General features: G+C 51.2%; 1 protein-coding gene across 1 annotated transcript; it reads left to right on the top strand.

Annotated features, from left to right (window-relative positions):
• The first annotated feature begins 3,619 nt into the window (after positions 1-3,619).
• Positions 3,620-15,366, top strand: LOC128849030 (fibrinogen-like protein 1-like protein). Its single transcript, XM_054049373.1, has 3 exons — positions 3,620-3,739; positions 10,642-10,752; positions 12,143-15,366. The coding sequence occupies exons 1-3, from the start codon at positions 3,736-3,738 to the stop codon at positions 12,820-12,822; spliced, it is 795 nt and encodes a 264-aa protein (XP_053905348.1). The 5' UTR covers positions 3,620-3,735; the 3' UTR covers positions 12,823-15,366.
• Positions 15,367-15,870: the final 504 nt, after the last annotated feature.

The following is a 15,870-nucleotide window of genomic DNA, read 5'->3' as shown; positions in this document are numbered from 1 at the left end:
AGCAGAAGGTTTATTTAGACGACAGGGACACAGTTCAAGACAGGTCCCGCAGGCACAGAAAACAGGACCCCCTCAGTTAGGTCCATCTTGGGGTCCTCGGGCACCCCAGCCCCCTTGGGAGGTCAGAGCCCTGTCTGCCTCCCAGCCATTCCACCAGCCAGCTCCTGAAACTCTCCCTTCAGCGACCCCTCCCACAGCCTTTGTTCAGTTTCCCGGGCAAAGGTGTCACCTGGCCTCTAACCCCTTCCTGGGTTCTCATGTTACATGCTCAGGTATTCTCCGGTCAGTCTCCCATCCCCCAATGCAGACTATCCTAGCCACAATCCCCTGTCCGCATTCAAAGACCACAGTGATGTAAGCAGAATCAGGATGAGCTCTACCCTGACATCTGGTGGTGAATTATGGCGAGTGTGGAAAAGAAGTCTAGGGACTGATCTTGTTTGCGTAGGCACACCCACTCGCCTGGCATGAAACAACAGCAACTGAAAGTGGTCACTTTGGCTGGTGTTCGATCCCCAGTTTTCTCTGTTATTGGGACAGGAAGAATAAAGTTTTGTTACCCTGATTCTGTGAATCAAGGCCAGTGAAACTGTTGTACGACAGAAGGACTGAGTGAGTCCTTCACCATTACCTACGTAGCACTTGCTTGACAAGGGGCATGAGTTACAAAACCCAATGAATAGAGAGAAGATGGGGACAACTGTTTGTACTTGATCCTATGGGCCATCTTTGAGGGGTTGAAAGACCAATTGCACTATTTCCTCTCTCCACTATTGAATGTCAGAGCTAAATTTGATTCCATTAGGAATCTAGTTACAGACTGCTGAACTGAATTCACTTTGGGCCAATGGTGCACCAGCACTGGGTTTCCTGAGTTGAAATTGCTAAGAGCTGAAATCACAAAAGAGCTAAAGTTATTAAGAGCTGAGATCACTGAGGCTGTGTTAACTAGTGGGGGATCCTGAAGCTATATTGCTAAGTGGCTGGTGGAGCAGCTAGCAGAGTGGAGCCTTGCGGGGATGGTTGGAGTGGAGCTGAGCGACTCACAGGTCTGTGAGCAGAGCAGAGCGGAGCCTTGTGGGAGCAGCCCAAGGGACGGTTGGAGTGGAGCTGAGCGACTCACAGGTCAGTGAGTGGAGAGGAGCAGAGCGGAGCCTTGTGGGAGCGGCCCAAGGGACAGCTGAAGTGGAGCAGAGCTGAGCGGCTCACAGGTCGGTGAGCAGAGTAGAGCAGCTGCCAGAGCAGTTCGTGGGACGGTGGGAGCAGCTCACGGGGCAGCGGGTGGAGTGGAGCGGCTCGTGGTGAAGGCTGTGGCAGAACCCCATCGGCCTTGGATCACGTAAGGTGCCCCTTAACACCCTGCGTGCCCCCCCCAAACCCTGGGGCTGCACTGACCAGGGACAGAGACTTTGAGGGGTTGTTGGACTTTTGGGAATTTGGTGATCCTTGGATTGCTGGTTTCAAGAACCCAAGGGAAAGGACACAGCCCATCTTGCTGGGGTGGGTTTTTTGCTCATGGTTTGTGTTATGAATCCTGTTTGTGGTGTTTTTCCAATTTAATGCTGATGTCGTTTACCTCATGTTAGTAAACATTTTCTGTTACACTCAGACTCCGTGCTTGCGAGAGGGGAAATATTGCCTCTTAGAGGCACCCAGGGCGTGGTATGTAATTGTCCCAGGTCACTGGGTGGGGGCTCAAGCCGGTTTTGCATTGCGTTATTGAAACGGAACCCCTAGATACAGAACCCGGCCCTTGTTGCTGCCAACTTAGATGGGCAGAAGGGTTACAGTAAGAACAGTCCCAGTTCATCACAGATGCGTAGCCAGAATCAGCCAGAATCCACTGGAAGCTGCTTTACCAGTTTGTTGGGGCAGGCAGACTTATGGGGCCGGCTGCAGCTGTCATTCGGGGTGTGCGGGTGGGGGGAGGAGGCAGCATGAATTGCATGTGGGAGATTCATTGGTTGTTTGTGTGACAGCACAAACTCCCCCTCATCCCAAAACCTGCTCCCCAAATGAGCAGACTGGAGCACATCACACTAAGCAAACTGGTGCCACGTGCAACAAAATAAACAGGTCCCATCTCGTGTCCTTTGTTGCACATTTCGATGGCGTGTGCCAGGTGCTGGCAGGTTGCAGGGTCGAGAAGCGTGCATGCGGGTGAACCGCCTGGGTGCTTATTGACGGAGCTGTTCCCTCTAATGCACCAGTTCCTGCCCTCTGTATCCCAGCCAGAGAGCTGGGACACAGAGATCAGCTGCCTTGACAGTCGCTGAATGAATCCAGTTTGATCCTCTTCCCTGTGGGACAGATGCAGCAGCAGCGCAGTCTCGCTCCAGCCCATCCCACTCAGGTATCTCCTCACCCGGCCGTGACCTGTTGGGACAATGGCGGGAGCGGGGGTTCAGTCTCTGTAACCCCACGTGCTAAGCAGGGTTAGTGATACCAAATGGAACTGAAAGTCCGAGGGGGGTGGGGAGAGGGGTTCCCACCGGGTGTGTGGGTTTGGTGAAAGGCGCCTACAAAACGTTGGGTCTGCCCAGTGCTTAAAGACAGAGCTGACTGGACTCAGCTGGAAGTCCTGGTTTCTTCTCAGTGATCCCTAGAGCTGAAAACACTGTGAAGCCGGTTTGCCTGGGCACCATAGAACCGGTGCTCTGGTGAAAGACAGTAGAGTGGGGAGCAGCAGCGAGGTTCCCCCTAGCCAGAGAAGTCACTAAGAGCTGGACTCACTCCGGGCTGGAGGCCCCTCACAGCATGGCATCGCAGCTCCGGGCAGAGACGGCAGCATGGAGCAGCAGCGGTGCAGAGCAGAGGCAGAGGCATCCCTGGCCCACCCCTTCTCTCCCTGGGGCAGGAGGCGAACCCCCCCCCGAACGCCCCCTGAACTCTCAAACTCTGCTGAGCTGGGCCCGTAAACCGGGTGGGGACAGCAGAGGGAAAATGGGAGCGGTGTGCCAAAGGGACATTCGTCCATTGGACTCTCTCATCCCAAGCTGGGAAACTGAGGCAAGGGGCTGCTGCCCAATGGATTGTAGAGCGGGCATTTCACTCACAGTTCACATACTGCTGAGTCACTCCTGTGGTGGTTTCCCCAGTTCATGCTGCGTTTCTTTCTCCTCTAAATAAAAGTTCTCGTGTGTTAGACACAGACTCAGCGCTCACGACGGGGGAACAGCTGCCTGTAAGGGGCGTGCTGGTCAGTTTCCCAGATTTCTGGGAGGGCGCTCCAGCTGGTTCTGCTTTGCAATGCTAAGAAGAACCCTGAGATCCTGATTCTCGTCCTTGTCACTGCCAATACCACCTGGCACAAGCGTTACACCCCCATCGCGTTCTGCACAACCCCCGTTCCTGCCATCTCCTCTGGCTTGATCCTCTCCATTTAGTGCGTCCTTCGTCTGGAAGGCCGATGGTACAGTAATGCCGCAGAGTCCCACTGATAAATTAAATCCCTGGCTCACACCTGCCCGGCTTCAGAAACGTTGGCGTTCTCGGCGAGGAGGGAGGGAGCCCAAGAAATCTGGTATCTGCGGTAAATAAAGGATGGGCAGACGTTCCGGAGGGGGCTCCCTCCCTGCCCACAGGCCAGGCTTGAGGCCAGCAGTTGAAAAAGCAAGATAAGCTGGGTGTGGAGTGGCGCTTTCCCCATAAAGGCATGGAGCCCCGGCACTGGTTTTTGATGTAGAAGTGGGACGCTTCAGGTTGCTAACTCGCCCGCTCAGCTGCAGCGTCGGGATGGGTGAGTTTTATTGAAATGCCCAGTATTTCACACAGCCTGGAGATGTAGGGCCAGAGCCTGGTGGTGGGCACCAGAGCCCCAGGCGGTGTGGGCACGTGGGGGAGGTGCAGTGGCAGGGCATGCTAGGTGGCCACTGTGGGACACCATGTGCCCTGAGTGCCCGGGCACAGGAAGGAACGTGCCCAGACAGATGCAGTAACTACCGCATAGAGAGGGGCAGCCTGCACTCCTCTCAGTGCCGTCCCTCAGCCCGGGCAGGTGCACAAGGGGGAGGAGAGCCCTGGTGCATCCTCTGCTTTCCCGACCCTGCCTGGCCGAGGCACAAGGGATGGGGGCGCAGTGACGTACATGCTGCTTTTCCTTTGAAACGGAGCAGCATTTCCCCCAGCAAGTGCATGCTGCAGCATGAGCCTGGCTAGCTAGGAGTCTGGCAGTGCCTCCTGGTGAGTAAAGAGTGCCCCCGGGGCCATGGGGTGCCAGGAGCCTGGCGGGGATCCCCTGCCCAGCGCTCTGCAGGACCCTAGGCAGGAATCCTCCCGCCCTGCCCCAGGTACCTTTAGGCATTGGGGCCAAAGTACTTTAGAACACAAAGGGACTAGCATAAACCATGTTTTAAAAATGGGGAAACTGAGGTATGGTGCAGTGTAATGAGTTTTCCAAGGTCACAGGTCGAACTCAGGCCCTCTGTGTCTTAGACTATTAGAGTGTGTGAACGGCTGCTAGCTGGCAGCGTCCCCGCTCCTCTGGGGCGTCAGGAGACGGGGAGGCGTGTTTTCAAGGATGAGTGACTCCAGATTGTTATTTCACTTCAGTTCCAAACGTTGTAGTTCTGGCTTGTCAGACTCACTGAAATCCTTCTCCTTTAAAGTGTTAACCCTTTGCCTGCCATGGGGTTACGCCTCTCTCCTCCCTCTCACAAGGATACCTGAGATTGCTGGCAGTGTGTCACAGTTACTTGGGCTGTGACATTGTCTGAAGAATTTGGGGTCCAGGCAGCTCCAAAAAGAATGAAATCTGTCTGGGGATCATGTCTGGGCAAAGTGTTTCCATTGCAACAGTGTGTTTCCGTGTGTCGTTTACACGGTGTTCTCTCTCTCTCTCTAATTCATTTGCACGTTTGTATCACGGTCACTTGTGGAGTTAGTTGTGGACTTTCTAATTTTGCAACAGCACATGAATACAATGATGGCTGACAGAAAGCACGGTGCCGGACTCCAGTGCGGCTTTAGCCGGTTCTGGTTTGACACACACACACACACACACCCTGCCCACCCCACCCCGCCCCACCCCACAAAAAGCTGCCATTTTGCAACTGTCATGGGCCGGCAGCAGCTATAATCAAACTTGGGACCTCTGGAGCTTCACACGTGAGCCTCTGCTGTAGGGTTCTCAACCTATTTACCATTGGGGGCTGCATATGCCGTCCTCTGCGTTCTGTGGGCTGTAGCTACACAGGATGTAATACCAGGGCCGGGATAGATATACCTGGTCGGGGGGGGGGGGGGAAATGAGCCGGTTTCTGTCCAAGAGTCTGGATTGCTCTGGGCTGCTGATCCTGGCAAGATCATTGTGAATCCCTGTGCTGAGTGCTGAAGGTGGCATGTGTGGGGAGGGGGAGTAGGGTTACCATTCGTCCGGCTTTAGCCGGACATGTCCTCCTTTTTGTGCTAAAAATAGCGTCCGGGGGGAATTTGTAAATCACTCAAAATGTCCGGGATTTCCCCCCTCCCCCGGCAGAGCGAGCGGCTGGGAGGGCTGCAGGAAAGTCATGGGCTGGACTCCGGAGCAGCTGTAGAGGAGCTCCTCCCTCCCCCCCTCCCTCCCTGCATTCTGAGCCGGCAGCTCCTCCCCGGCAGCCCCGCGCCCCGCTCCGGCAGCACTGTGCAGGGCCAGGGACCGGGTTTTGTTGTGCTGGAGAGCGCAGCCACGTGTCCGGCTCGCACAGAGCCCAACACCCTGTTCTGAGCGGCAAGGTAAGGGGGCCAGGGGGCAGGAGAAGGGGCAGGGAGATTTTGGAGGGGGCAGTCAAGAGGGTGGGGGGTCGGGAGTTCGGGGGGGGGCTTTTTGGGGGGAGTGGAGAAAGTTTTGGGCAGTCAGGGTACAGATAGGGGGTAGGGTCCTGGGGGGCAGTTGGGGGGGGTCTTAGGAGGGGGCAGTTAGGGGACAATGCACAGGGAGTCTTATTTTTATACCGGATTGGCGCTGGACCGGGTTAATAACGCCCCCGCTGTTGGCTTTGATGCCCCGGCTGACAGTGTTAAATATATTAGGGGTGTGATCAGGGTCGCTGGACCAATGGATAAAATGGTGTGGACTATAATGAAGTCTCATGAGCATGAGAGTGAGAATCAAGTCCTCCCAGTGGAGCATGGAGAGGAGGTAGAGGAGAATGTTTGTGATGATCATGGTGAGGAGATTTTTTCTATCTTACCGATGGTTTTTACAAGGGACACTTTTAATGATTTAACTATGGACAGTTTTAATCTAGATTTTAAGTATTTAAGTACATTTGATGATCCATATGTTAGGGAATCAAGTACTGATTTTAATAGGGATCGTAATAAGGATCTTAACAGTACTGGTAGTAATATAAATATATTAGAAAGTAGTTTGTGGAAGGATGGGTTTTTTTATTTAGAGTATCCCGTTGATAGTTTTAATTGTCCGATATGTCCCCAGATATTACCAACATTTGGTAAATGGGCCAAACACATTAATGTGGTTCATAAAAGTAAAGCCATACGAGTTGTATGTAGTAAATGTGGAAAATCTTCTCAATATCATAATATAGCTTGCCACTACCCCAGGTGCATACCCAAGAAGGCGGATACCCCAATGAAGAGCCATACGTGCTCGGTCTGTGGGCTTGGTTTTCATACTAGATCTGGATTGAGCCAACACTGTAGACATAGACACCCTGCTGTGAGGAATGAGCAAAGAAAAGAAGATATGGCTGCTAAAAGTAAGATCAAAGAGGGATCGACTAGATCTCGTATATGGACTAAAGATGAGGTTGCGCAGCTTATACAGTTGGAAAGGAAATATATTGGGAAAAGGAATATAAATAAATGTATTGAGAGCGAGATGAGGACCAAAACGAATAAACAAATATCAGATAAAAGACGAGAATTAGCAAAGAAGAAGTTAGTGGTAACAGGAGATAGGGAGGAAGTGACTGAGGTAGAGGACATTAGAGTAAATATATTAGAAATTCCGCCCCCAAGAGAGAGGATTTTCCCACTAAAAGGACATCCAGAAGTGGATTTAGTGGAGAAAATATGTAAACGGGGAAAACAAAGTAGGGAGAGAAGAGAAATAATAAATAGTTTAGGGGAAATTGAAGGATTATTAAAGGAGGATTTAACAAAAGCTCTCGGATGGGCAATGTTGGAAAAAATATGTTATTCATTAGTAGAGGGACAGGACCCTAGAAATGAAAGTCAAATAGAGTTGAGGAATAAAGGAAAAGGGAAGATTAGAAAGGAGGGGAGAAGGAAGCAATTTAATGCAATTAGGAGATATGCTACAAAGAAAGCTAAGTATAAATTCTATCAACAATTATTTGATAAGGATAGAAGAAAATTGACTTGCATTATAATGGGAGAGCCAGATAAGGCTAAGTGTGCTATCCCTATGAAAGAAATTGAGGAATACTATGTAAATATTTTGGGAACAATTGGACATGGTAATATGATAGGGTGGCCATCATCCACAGAGAATGCGGATAATGATATATTAATGAGTCCGATCTCTGTGGATGAGATTAGAATAGCTTTAACAGAAATAAGAAAAGATAGTGCTCCTGGCCCAGATAAAGTAAAAGTGAGCAATTTGTGGGATATTTTTAATTTAGACTCCTTAATACTTACAAAAATTTTTAATATATGGTTTCTAAATAGACAGGTACCAGATGAATTTAAGAAAAATAGAACGATTTTAATACCAAAGACACAAGATGAGGAGGAAATGAAGAAGTTAACATCTTGGAGACCATTGACAATTGGGTCAGTTTGGATTAGAATCTATACCAAAATATTAGCAAAAAGACTGGTGGAAACAGTTAAGATATGTAGTAGACAAAAAGGATTTATATCCGCCCCTGGGTGTGAGGAAAATATTGCTATATTAGATAATTTGATTAAGGGGCTAAACGAAATGGGAATGAAATTGCAATAGTGTTCGTAGATCTGGCTAAAGCATTTGATTCTGTGGGACACGGACATATAATAGCCGGGTTGAGAAGATTTGGTGTAGATGAACATTTTATAGATATTATTAGGGACCTTTATGATAATTGCACAACTAGGGTATGGGTGGGTGATGAAGCTACTGAGTCTATTTTAATTAGGAGGGGGGTCAAGCAGGGTGACCCGTTGTCCCCAATTTTGTTTAATATTGCTATGGATCCCCTTTTAACTAGATTAGAAATAGAAGGAAGTGGTTTTTATGTTAAGGGTAATAGTGTCACGTCATTGGCTTTTGCCGATGATGTGGCAATTTTAAGTAGCTCATATAAAGGAATGATCAAAAATTTGGGTATCTTAGAGGAGTTTTGTAAAAATACTAATCTCTCTGTTAATGTGAAGAAAACGAAAGGCTTTCATATTTTAACTAAACATAAAACCTATGTAGTTAATCCTAAGGATAATTGGCAGATAGGGTCAGAGAAGATTGAATTTGTTCAACCAGGGGATTTTGAAAAATATTTAGGGGCTAGAATAGATCCCTGGATAGGTGTAGGGGGACCGGTACTTAAAGAAAAATTGAAAGATTGGAGTGAGAATTTAATTAAGGCCCCATTAAAACCAGCCCAAAAAATATTAATTTTACAGACATACATCTTACCGAAGCTATTTTATAATCTTCTTTTAATAGAACCCCCTTTTAATCTTTTAGACGATCTTGATGTGTTAGTTAGAAAAATAGTTAAAGAGATTTTACATTTACCTCAGTGTACCACAGATGGGATATTTTATTCTAGAGGTAGGGATGGTGGTTTAACTCTCACTAAGTTTAGTGTGCAAATCCCAAATATGTTAATTCGTAAATGGAGGAGACATATTGTCTCGAGAGATGATTGGATGGACCTATCTTATCTATATGCAGGAGAAAATCTTGTGGATAAAATATTGTCATTTAGTGCAGTAACATCTCATCCCAAGAAATGGAGGGAAGAGGAATTTTTAAGATGGTCGGAACTGAGATGTCAGGGAATAGGGATAAAATATTTTAAAAATGATTTAATTAGTAATTCGATTTTTAGAAACTCTAGTAAAGTTAAATCGTCAGCGTATATCGCAGCATTGCAGCTTAGGGCAAATATTTATCCTACTAGGGAGACATTAGCAAGAGGAAGAGGAGGTGTGAATGCTCTTTGTAGATGGTGCGGTAAAGTGCGGGAGACTGTTCCCCATATCTCAGGACAATGTTATAAGACTAAGAATGCTAGGATAAAAAGGCATAATAGAGTAGTGTCTGCAGTTGTAGATAAGGTTGGTAAATTAGGGTGGAAGGCAATGATAGAGCCCCATTTGAGAAATAGTAAGGGTGAGTTAAGAAAGCCGGATATTATATTTATAAAAGGAGGGGGGGCTGTCAGGGGGCAGGAGTGGGGAGAGGGATCGGAGCAGTCAGGGGACAGGGAGCAGAGGGGTTTAGATGGGTTGGGAGTTCTGGGGGGGGCTGTCAGGGGGTGGGGAGTGGTTGGATGGGGCGTGGGAGTCCCAGGGGTCTGTCTGGGGGTGGGGGTGTGGATAAGGGTTGGGGCAGTCAGGGGACACGAGGCAGGGAGGCTTAGATAGGGGGTGGAGTCCTGGGGGGCAGTTAGGGGCAGGGATCCCAGGAGGGGGCAGTCAGGGGACAAGGAACGGGGGGAGGGTTAGGGGTTCTGGGGGGGCGGGAAGTGGGAGGGGCGGGGCTAGGGCGGGGCTCCTCCCGTCCTCTTTTTTGCTTGCTGAAATATGGTAAAACTAAGGGGGAGGGGTGTCTATGTTAATCCCGGCTGAAATAAATGGCCATGCCCTTGCTAGGGCAGCGCTTACAGTGCACCCCTCTGAGACCCGGCTCCATTTTGAACTCTTTTGGGCCAGGACTGTGGCCCCTGGTGACTCTGCCCACTTTAAGCCTGGCCTGAGCTGGGCCCACAGAACAGCTGCAGTGTCAGCAGCGTGTCCCCCTCTGGGCTGCTGGGCTGCAGTGCAGGGGGCAGCATGCCTGGCGTGGGGCACACAGCAGCTCTGTGCCCTGGGCCCCTCTCACCTGGAGCTCATCTGAGGGGGGGCAGAGCCCTGCCAGAGGCTGCCCAGCTGCTGTCTCTGTGTGGGTGAGCGGGCACTGCCCTCCGGCTGGTGGTAGTGACTGTGGATGGGGGGAGCTGGGACAGAGGGGGTTGCTCCGAGCAGCACTCCCCTTGCAGCGGTGCAGCGGGGGAGAGAGGAGGCAGCTCCTTCCCCACCACAGGGAGCGCTCCAGCCAGCCCTGACCCGCCCGGGACTCGGGAGCCAGGCAATCGGAGCCGCAATCTTTGAATGGTTTTTACCATGCAGCTGGGTCCCAGCTGTGTGCTAATCGGGCCGGCTGCAGAGACGGAGACAGTGGCCGGGCCGGGGGAGAGGTGAATGGTGGGCTTCACCCCGTCTCCAGAGACTTGGGCCCACCCTCCCATGCTGAGCCCCTTTGAACATCCAGCCATGTCCTGCGGTGCCTACCTGGGAGCTGAGCTCTTCTGAAAATCTGGCCCAGTAGTTGAGCCCTCTGAAAACTCTGGCCTTAGCATCTAAGGGTAACATTTTCAAGAGTGGCTAAGTCACTTAAGTGCCTAAATCCCAGTGACTTCTAGTGGGATTTAGGCACTTGTGAAACTCTCTCCTGGTCTCATGTCCAGCGGTTTCTGTCCCCTGCAGGGTTCCAGTCCAGCTCTCTCCTGCTTCTGTCTGCGCTGTCCATGATGGGGCTCCTTTGCGTAGCCCCCGTGCAGGGCAACGGGGCCCTGGCCCACAAGAAGGTCGAGAGGGGTGAGTAGAGAACCCGTCGGAGAGCTTCTATCATCTGCCATATCCGAGATCAGGGCATCGTGGGCCTGATTCTGCTCCTCTCCCCCATGCCGGGGTCACCCCTAGATCCACTTATCCACTGAATGCACCTTCCCGCCCTCCGCCAGCTCTGGGCCCAAAGAAACGCTGAGTTCTCCGAAGGGTACGCAAGGCCGGCCTGCGCTAGTGAGCCCACTACTCCCATTCGCAGGCCTCCAGGGCCTGGGAATGGACCAGCCGGGGTGGGGGAGGTGCTGCTCGACTGGCTGTTTGCTTTACGCAGCTTCGTTATCCCTTTCTCCGGTAACGGCTGCCAAGCCCCCGGCAGTGACTGAAGAGCGCTGGTGCCCACCGCAGGGCAGCGTGTGGGAATCAGGCACCCCCCCCAAATTGGCTGGGAGTTCTACCCTTCCATCTCACCAACTCCTATACTAGGGCTAGCCCCGGCTAACAGCTGGGGATCTCTCGCTCATGCCTAGAAGCCTTGCCCCCAGAGTCCAGGCAGCAGGGAGAGCCAGTTCCTCCTTGTCAGGGGTTTTCATTCCCTTCTCCCCACACCTCCAGCGGCTCTGGGAGCTGCTCAGGGGCTTGCCCAGGCAGGCCAGGGGCCGAACCAGCTCCAGAGGTGGCCCTGAGCCCCTGCCCCCGCAGTGCCCAGCAGCTCCTCCCCCTCGACTCAGCTATGGGGGAGGGGGGCAGAGCTGGTGGGGCACACAGGGGGATTGTCTGGGGGGTAGGGGAGCTGGGGGGGCTCAGGCTCGAGGGAGGACCCTGGGGAGGGGAGGGGCAGTATAACCACAGTGCTCTCATTCTACCAGGATAGTTCAGGACAATTTCCGCCCCAAAGACAAGCCCCTCGATAGGATGTCTGGAATTTTCAAAGGCGCCACAGGGAGTTGGGTGCCTAAATCCCACTGAATTCCAATCACAGTCGGGTGTCAAACTCCCTTAGGCTCTTTGAAAACTCCCATTTAAATTGTCACCGATGGGTTTCATAATTAACATTCGCTGAGATGGATCTGGCAGCGTCTCCCCCACCCTCCCCAAACGATTTCTTCAGCAGTACGGACTCAGGAAGGATACAGAGCCTTGGTTTACACTTGATTCATCTCCTCAAGGTTTCTTCAAAACCAGCAGAGCAAGAAACTATTTTTATTTTATTTTATTGGTAAAATGAAAGTGTAAGATCTGGAGCGGGATTCTGTGGCCAGGAATGGCCGGGGCGGATTCTGTGGCTGTAGTATTGTGAAATACACAGGACCTGCCTCTAAAAACCCAGCCTCCAGTTACCCCAGGCTGATTTGATCGAGCTAGCTAGCGCTCACTCCCCCACCCCACCTGCCCCCTTAACCTGATGTTCGTGGCATTTCAGGGTTCCCCAAAGACTGCAGCAACATTCCCAGGGACAGTCCCAGCGGCGTCCATGTCATCCAGCCGGCAGGCTCTCCCCCTCGAGTGGTGTGGTGTGACATGGACACCAAAGGCAAAGGCTGGACCGTTGTCCAAAGAAATTCTTACAACACAGAGATCACCTGGAAGGAGTCCTGGAGCACCTACAAGTACGGCTCTGGGAACGTGCAGCAGGATTACTGGCTGGGCAACGAGTACCTGTCCCTGCTCACGCGACAGAACACCTACAAGGTCCGCTTTGTGGTGGAGGACAAATCCAACAACACCCGCTACGCAGAGTACGACATCTTCGGTGTCGAGGATGAGCCCAGCGGGTACCCGCTGAGGCTGGGCAGGTACTCTGGGGACGGCAAGGACTATCTCACCACCTATCACTCTGGCCTGGGGGGCATACACGACAACATGAAGTTCAGCACGACTGACAAGGATCAGGACCAGACCAGTGGGAATTGCGCAAGTAGCTATGGAGGCTGGTGGTACGACAAGTGTCAGAACGTCCTGCTCAATGGGAAAGGCTCCATCTACTGGGCAGGGTTCTGTAAGAGTGGGGAGTGCAAGTCTTCCCTCATCCTGGTTAAGCCAACAGACGTGTGCTGGGTCTGGAAGGAGGAGCCCATCCTCCTTGGGAGCCGGCGCCGCTGAGACAATATTAGATCAGACACGGAGCGCCATCCCCCACCTAATCAGTGCAGTCCCTGCAATGCCTCCACTCTGCTCACCCCCTTCCCTGTTGGCTTCTGCACGGTAAATCACCTGGAATAAACGCTGAGAGCTGACCCCGCGGGTGCGTTCGAATGACACGAAGAGTGTGATTGGTGTGTATAACTGGACCCCCGCTTCCACTCTGCCTCGCTGGAAGCCATGTCACTCACTACGACTTTAGACCCACATTAACCTCTGCTTCTTCCAGCCCTGCCACTGCCCCTTGGCATTAGTGATCAATGAATCATGACACTGGATTTCTAGCAACTGTCATTGAGCATTTAAATGGGGGATGACTCAAAGCCAGGACTTTACATCTGAATCCTGCATGTATTAGCAGTGGTGAGTTTGGGTTCAAAAACCTGCCCTCTGTGTTTTTAATAAATATGGTTATTACATGAGAAAACATTGCAACAGTAATTAGTTGCTGATAAACCACTGAGATTAGATAGACGTGCAACGAAACGACACAATAAGGATATTGGTGTCCCTCTTCAACTCAAGGGGCTAGTCAAAGTTTGGGGCCCTGGGGATGTTCCAGTGGGGAGCAGAAATTGGCAGTGGAGTCTGGTAATTTTTTGATGTCTTGTTTATTGACAAGGAACATACAGAGTCCTGCTTCTCCAAACACAGCAGGAACCAACAGCAGGGATTAGCCTCCCTGCTCTCAGCTCCAAGCCTCTTTAGCCAGCACCTGGCCCAAAAGCTCTCTATGCCCCTCCCAAGATGTAGTCCTGGCTGGTCCACTGGCAGGGGTGAAGATGGGGGGGGGGGAAATGTGAAGGGGCGTTGCCGCCCCCAAAACTGCATCTTTCCATTCCCCTCCTGACCATGGCTCTTCAGTGCATCCCCAGGACACAAGGCCCTGTCCAATTGGCCTTCCTGACAGAGCCTGCATGGAGAGCGTGGGTAGGGGAGAGTTTGGGGGGCAGGTTTGGAAAGAGGGATTTTTTCAGGGGGAGGGAAGCTGGGAGCCCTACCGGTGCTGAATTTCCATAGTGCAGAGGTTCAGCTGGGACAGGCGTCCAAACTGTTGGTACTTGTCTCAAGATAAGTAGGATGTGGGTGGTCTGGAAATCTTATCATAGAATATCAGGATTGGAAGGGACCTCAGGAGGTCATCTAGTCCCACCCCCTGCTCAAAGCAGGGCCAATCCCCAGACAGATTTTTGCCCCAGATCCCTAAATGGCTCCCTCAAGGATTCAACTCACAACCCTGGGTTTAGCAGGCCAATGTTCAAACCACTGAGCTATCCCTCTCCCCTTGTAAAGTCAGCCCTTCTCACCAATTACGGACGTATCTGGGGTTTGGCCTTAATGGAAATCCTGGGAGAAAGCCTCATGCTACTGCTGCTTCTGGGTTCGATACAAACCCAGGAAATACAGGACCATGGTTAATCAGAACAGCTCAAAAGATCATTTTCGCTGAGCCCAGCCCTGCACAGATTTCCAGCTTAGGTTTGCATTTTCAGCAAAAGTTCTTGTTGATTATTTTCTCCCAACCCCTTTGTGCCTCCATAATAGCCAGCCACCCCGTCAGTCGCATCCTGGGGCGCTCCAGGGACAGGGGTCAGGTATAGAGGAGCAGATACACGACACACCTTCTTCAGTTCCTTTGGGTGGAAGTTCCTGATTGCATGGATGAATCCCGTTCAGATGAGCGGGTTTCGTGTGTCTGTGGTGAGAACTGGGGCTGTCAGGGCCAGCAGGCAGGTGAGGACAGGGCCGGTGCAACCCATTAGGCAACCTAGTCGGTCGCCTAGGGCGCTAACATTTTGGGGGGTGGCGACTGCGGCAGCCGGATCTTCGGCCGTGTCATGTTTTTTATATAATCTGGGACCATATAGAACATGGTTGCAACCAAGGTCCAGTAGTGACACCAAATCTTCTGTAAAGGGGGTCAAATGAGGTGTCTATGACAAGGTTATGGTTTACTAGTTATGATTATGTTGTCTATATGTGTGTATCAGTTTTGTAGTTGAAGTTATGAATATTGGCTCTGTACTGTCTGTATTTCAAACTTACGCTATGCTTCTGGGAAACATCCCAGACAAGTTGGTGTTAGCTCTGCCTGGCCTGCTTGATGGCCCATTAAGGACCATCAGCTATACAACTGACCCATGGAGAAAAGCCAGTTACGCCTTGTAACTCAGCAAAGTATGCAGGAACGTGCCTATGTGACTCCAGACTCCATTTTGCTGTAATTTTCCACAGTAAGAACAAAGAGGTGTTCTTAGACCTGGAAAAGACTATAAAAGGGCCGATGCCTCATCTAGATTTTGTCTTCAATCCTGCTTCTTACCTCTGGAGGGACTTTGCTACAAACTGAAGCTGTGAACAAAGGACTGATGACCCATCCCAGCTGGGGATGTTCCAGAGACTTGATTTGAACCTGCAGTTTATTCTATCGCTGCTGCAAGCCTGAACCAAGAACTGTGCCATTACTGTATGTAATTGATTCCATTTAACCAATTCTAACTCTCATCTCTATCTTTTTCCTTTTATGAATAAACCTTTAGATTCTAAAGGATTGGCAACAGCTTGATTTGTGGGTAAGATCTAATTTGTATATTGACCTGGCTCTGGGGCTTGGTCCTTCGGGATCGAGAGAACCTTTTTTTCCCTTTTACTGGGGTATTGGTTTTCATAACCATTTGTCCCCATATCGAGTGGCACTGGTGGTGATACTGGGAAACTGGAGTGTCTAAGGGAATTGCTTGTGTGACTTGTGGTTAGCCAGTGGGGTGAGACCCAAGACTTCACTGTCTGGTTGGTTTGGTTTGCCTTAGAGGTGGAAAACCCCCAGCCTTGGGCTGTAACTGCCCTGTTTGAGCAATTTGTCCTGAATTGGCACTCTCAGTTGGGTCCCACCAGAACCAGCATCATTCCAGGCCGCCCCGGTCGTCGGCAGTATTTCGGGGGCGAGACTTTCTGCTGCCTCTGTCGGGGGTGGCATTTAGGGGGCAGGACCTTCCGCCGCCTAGGGCG

The sequence above is a fragment of the Malaclemys terrapin genome, chromosome 14, assembly GCF_027887155.1.
Source record: "Malaclemys terrapin pileata isolate rMalTer1 chromosome 14, rMalTer1.hap1, whole genome shotgun sequence".
In the NCBI taxonomy this organism is placed as follows: Eukaryota; Metazoa; Chordata; order Testudines; family Emydidae; genus Malaclemys; species Malaclemys terrapin.
This window is presented reverse-complemented; position numbering and strand designations above follow the sequence as displayed.

What these genes read in the sequence shown, in the direction of transcription:
- LOC128849030 (XM_054049373.1), top strand. An exon ending in CCACAAGAAGGTCGAGAGGG is followed by an intron (nt 10,753 to 12,142) that starts GTGAGTAGAGAA and finishes GTGGCATTTCAG; the next exon opens with GGTTCCCCAAAGACTGCAGC.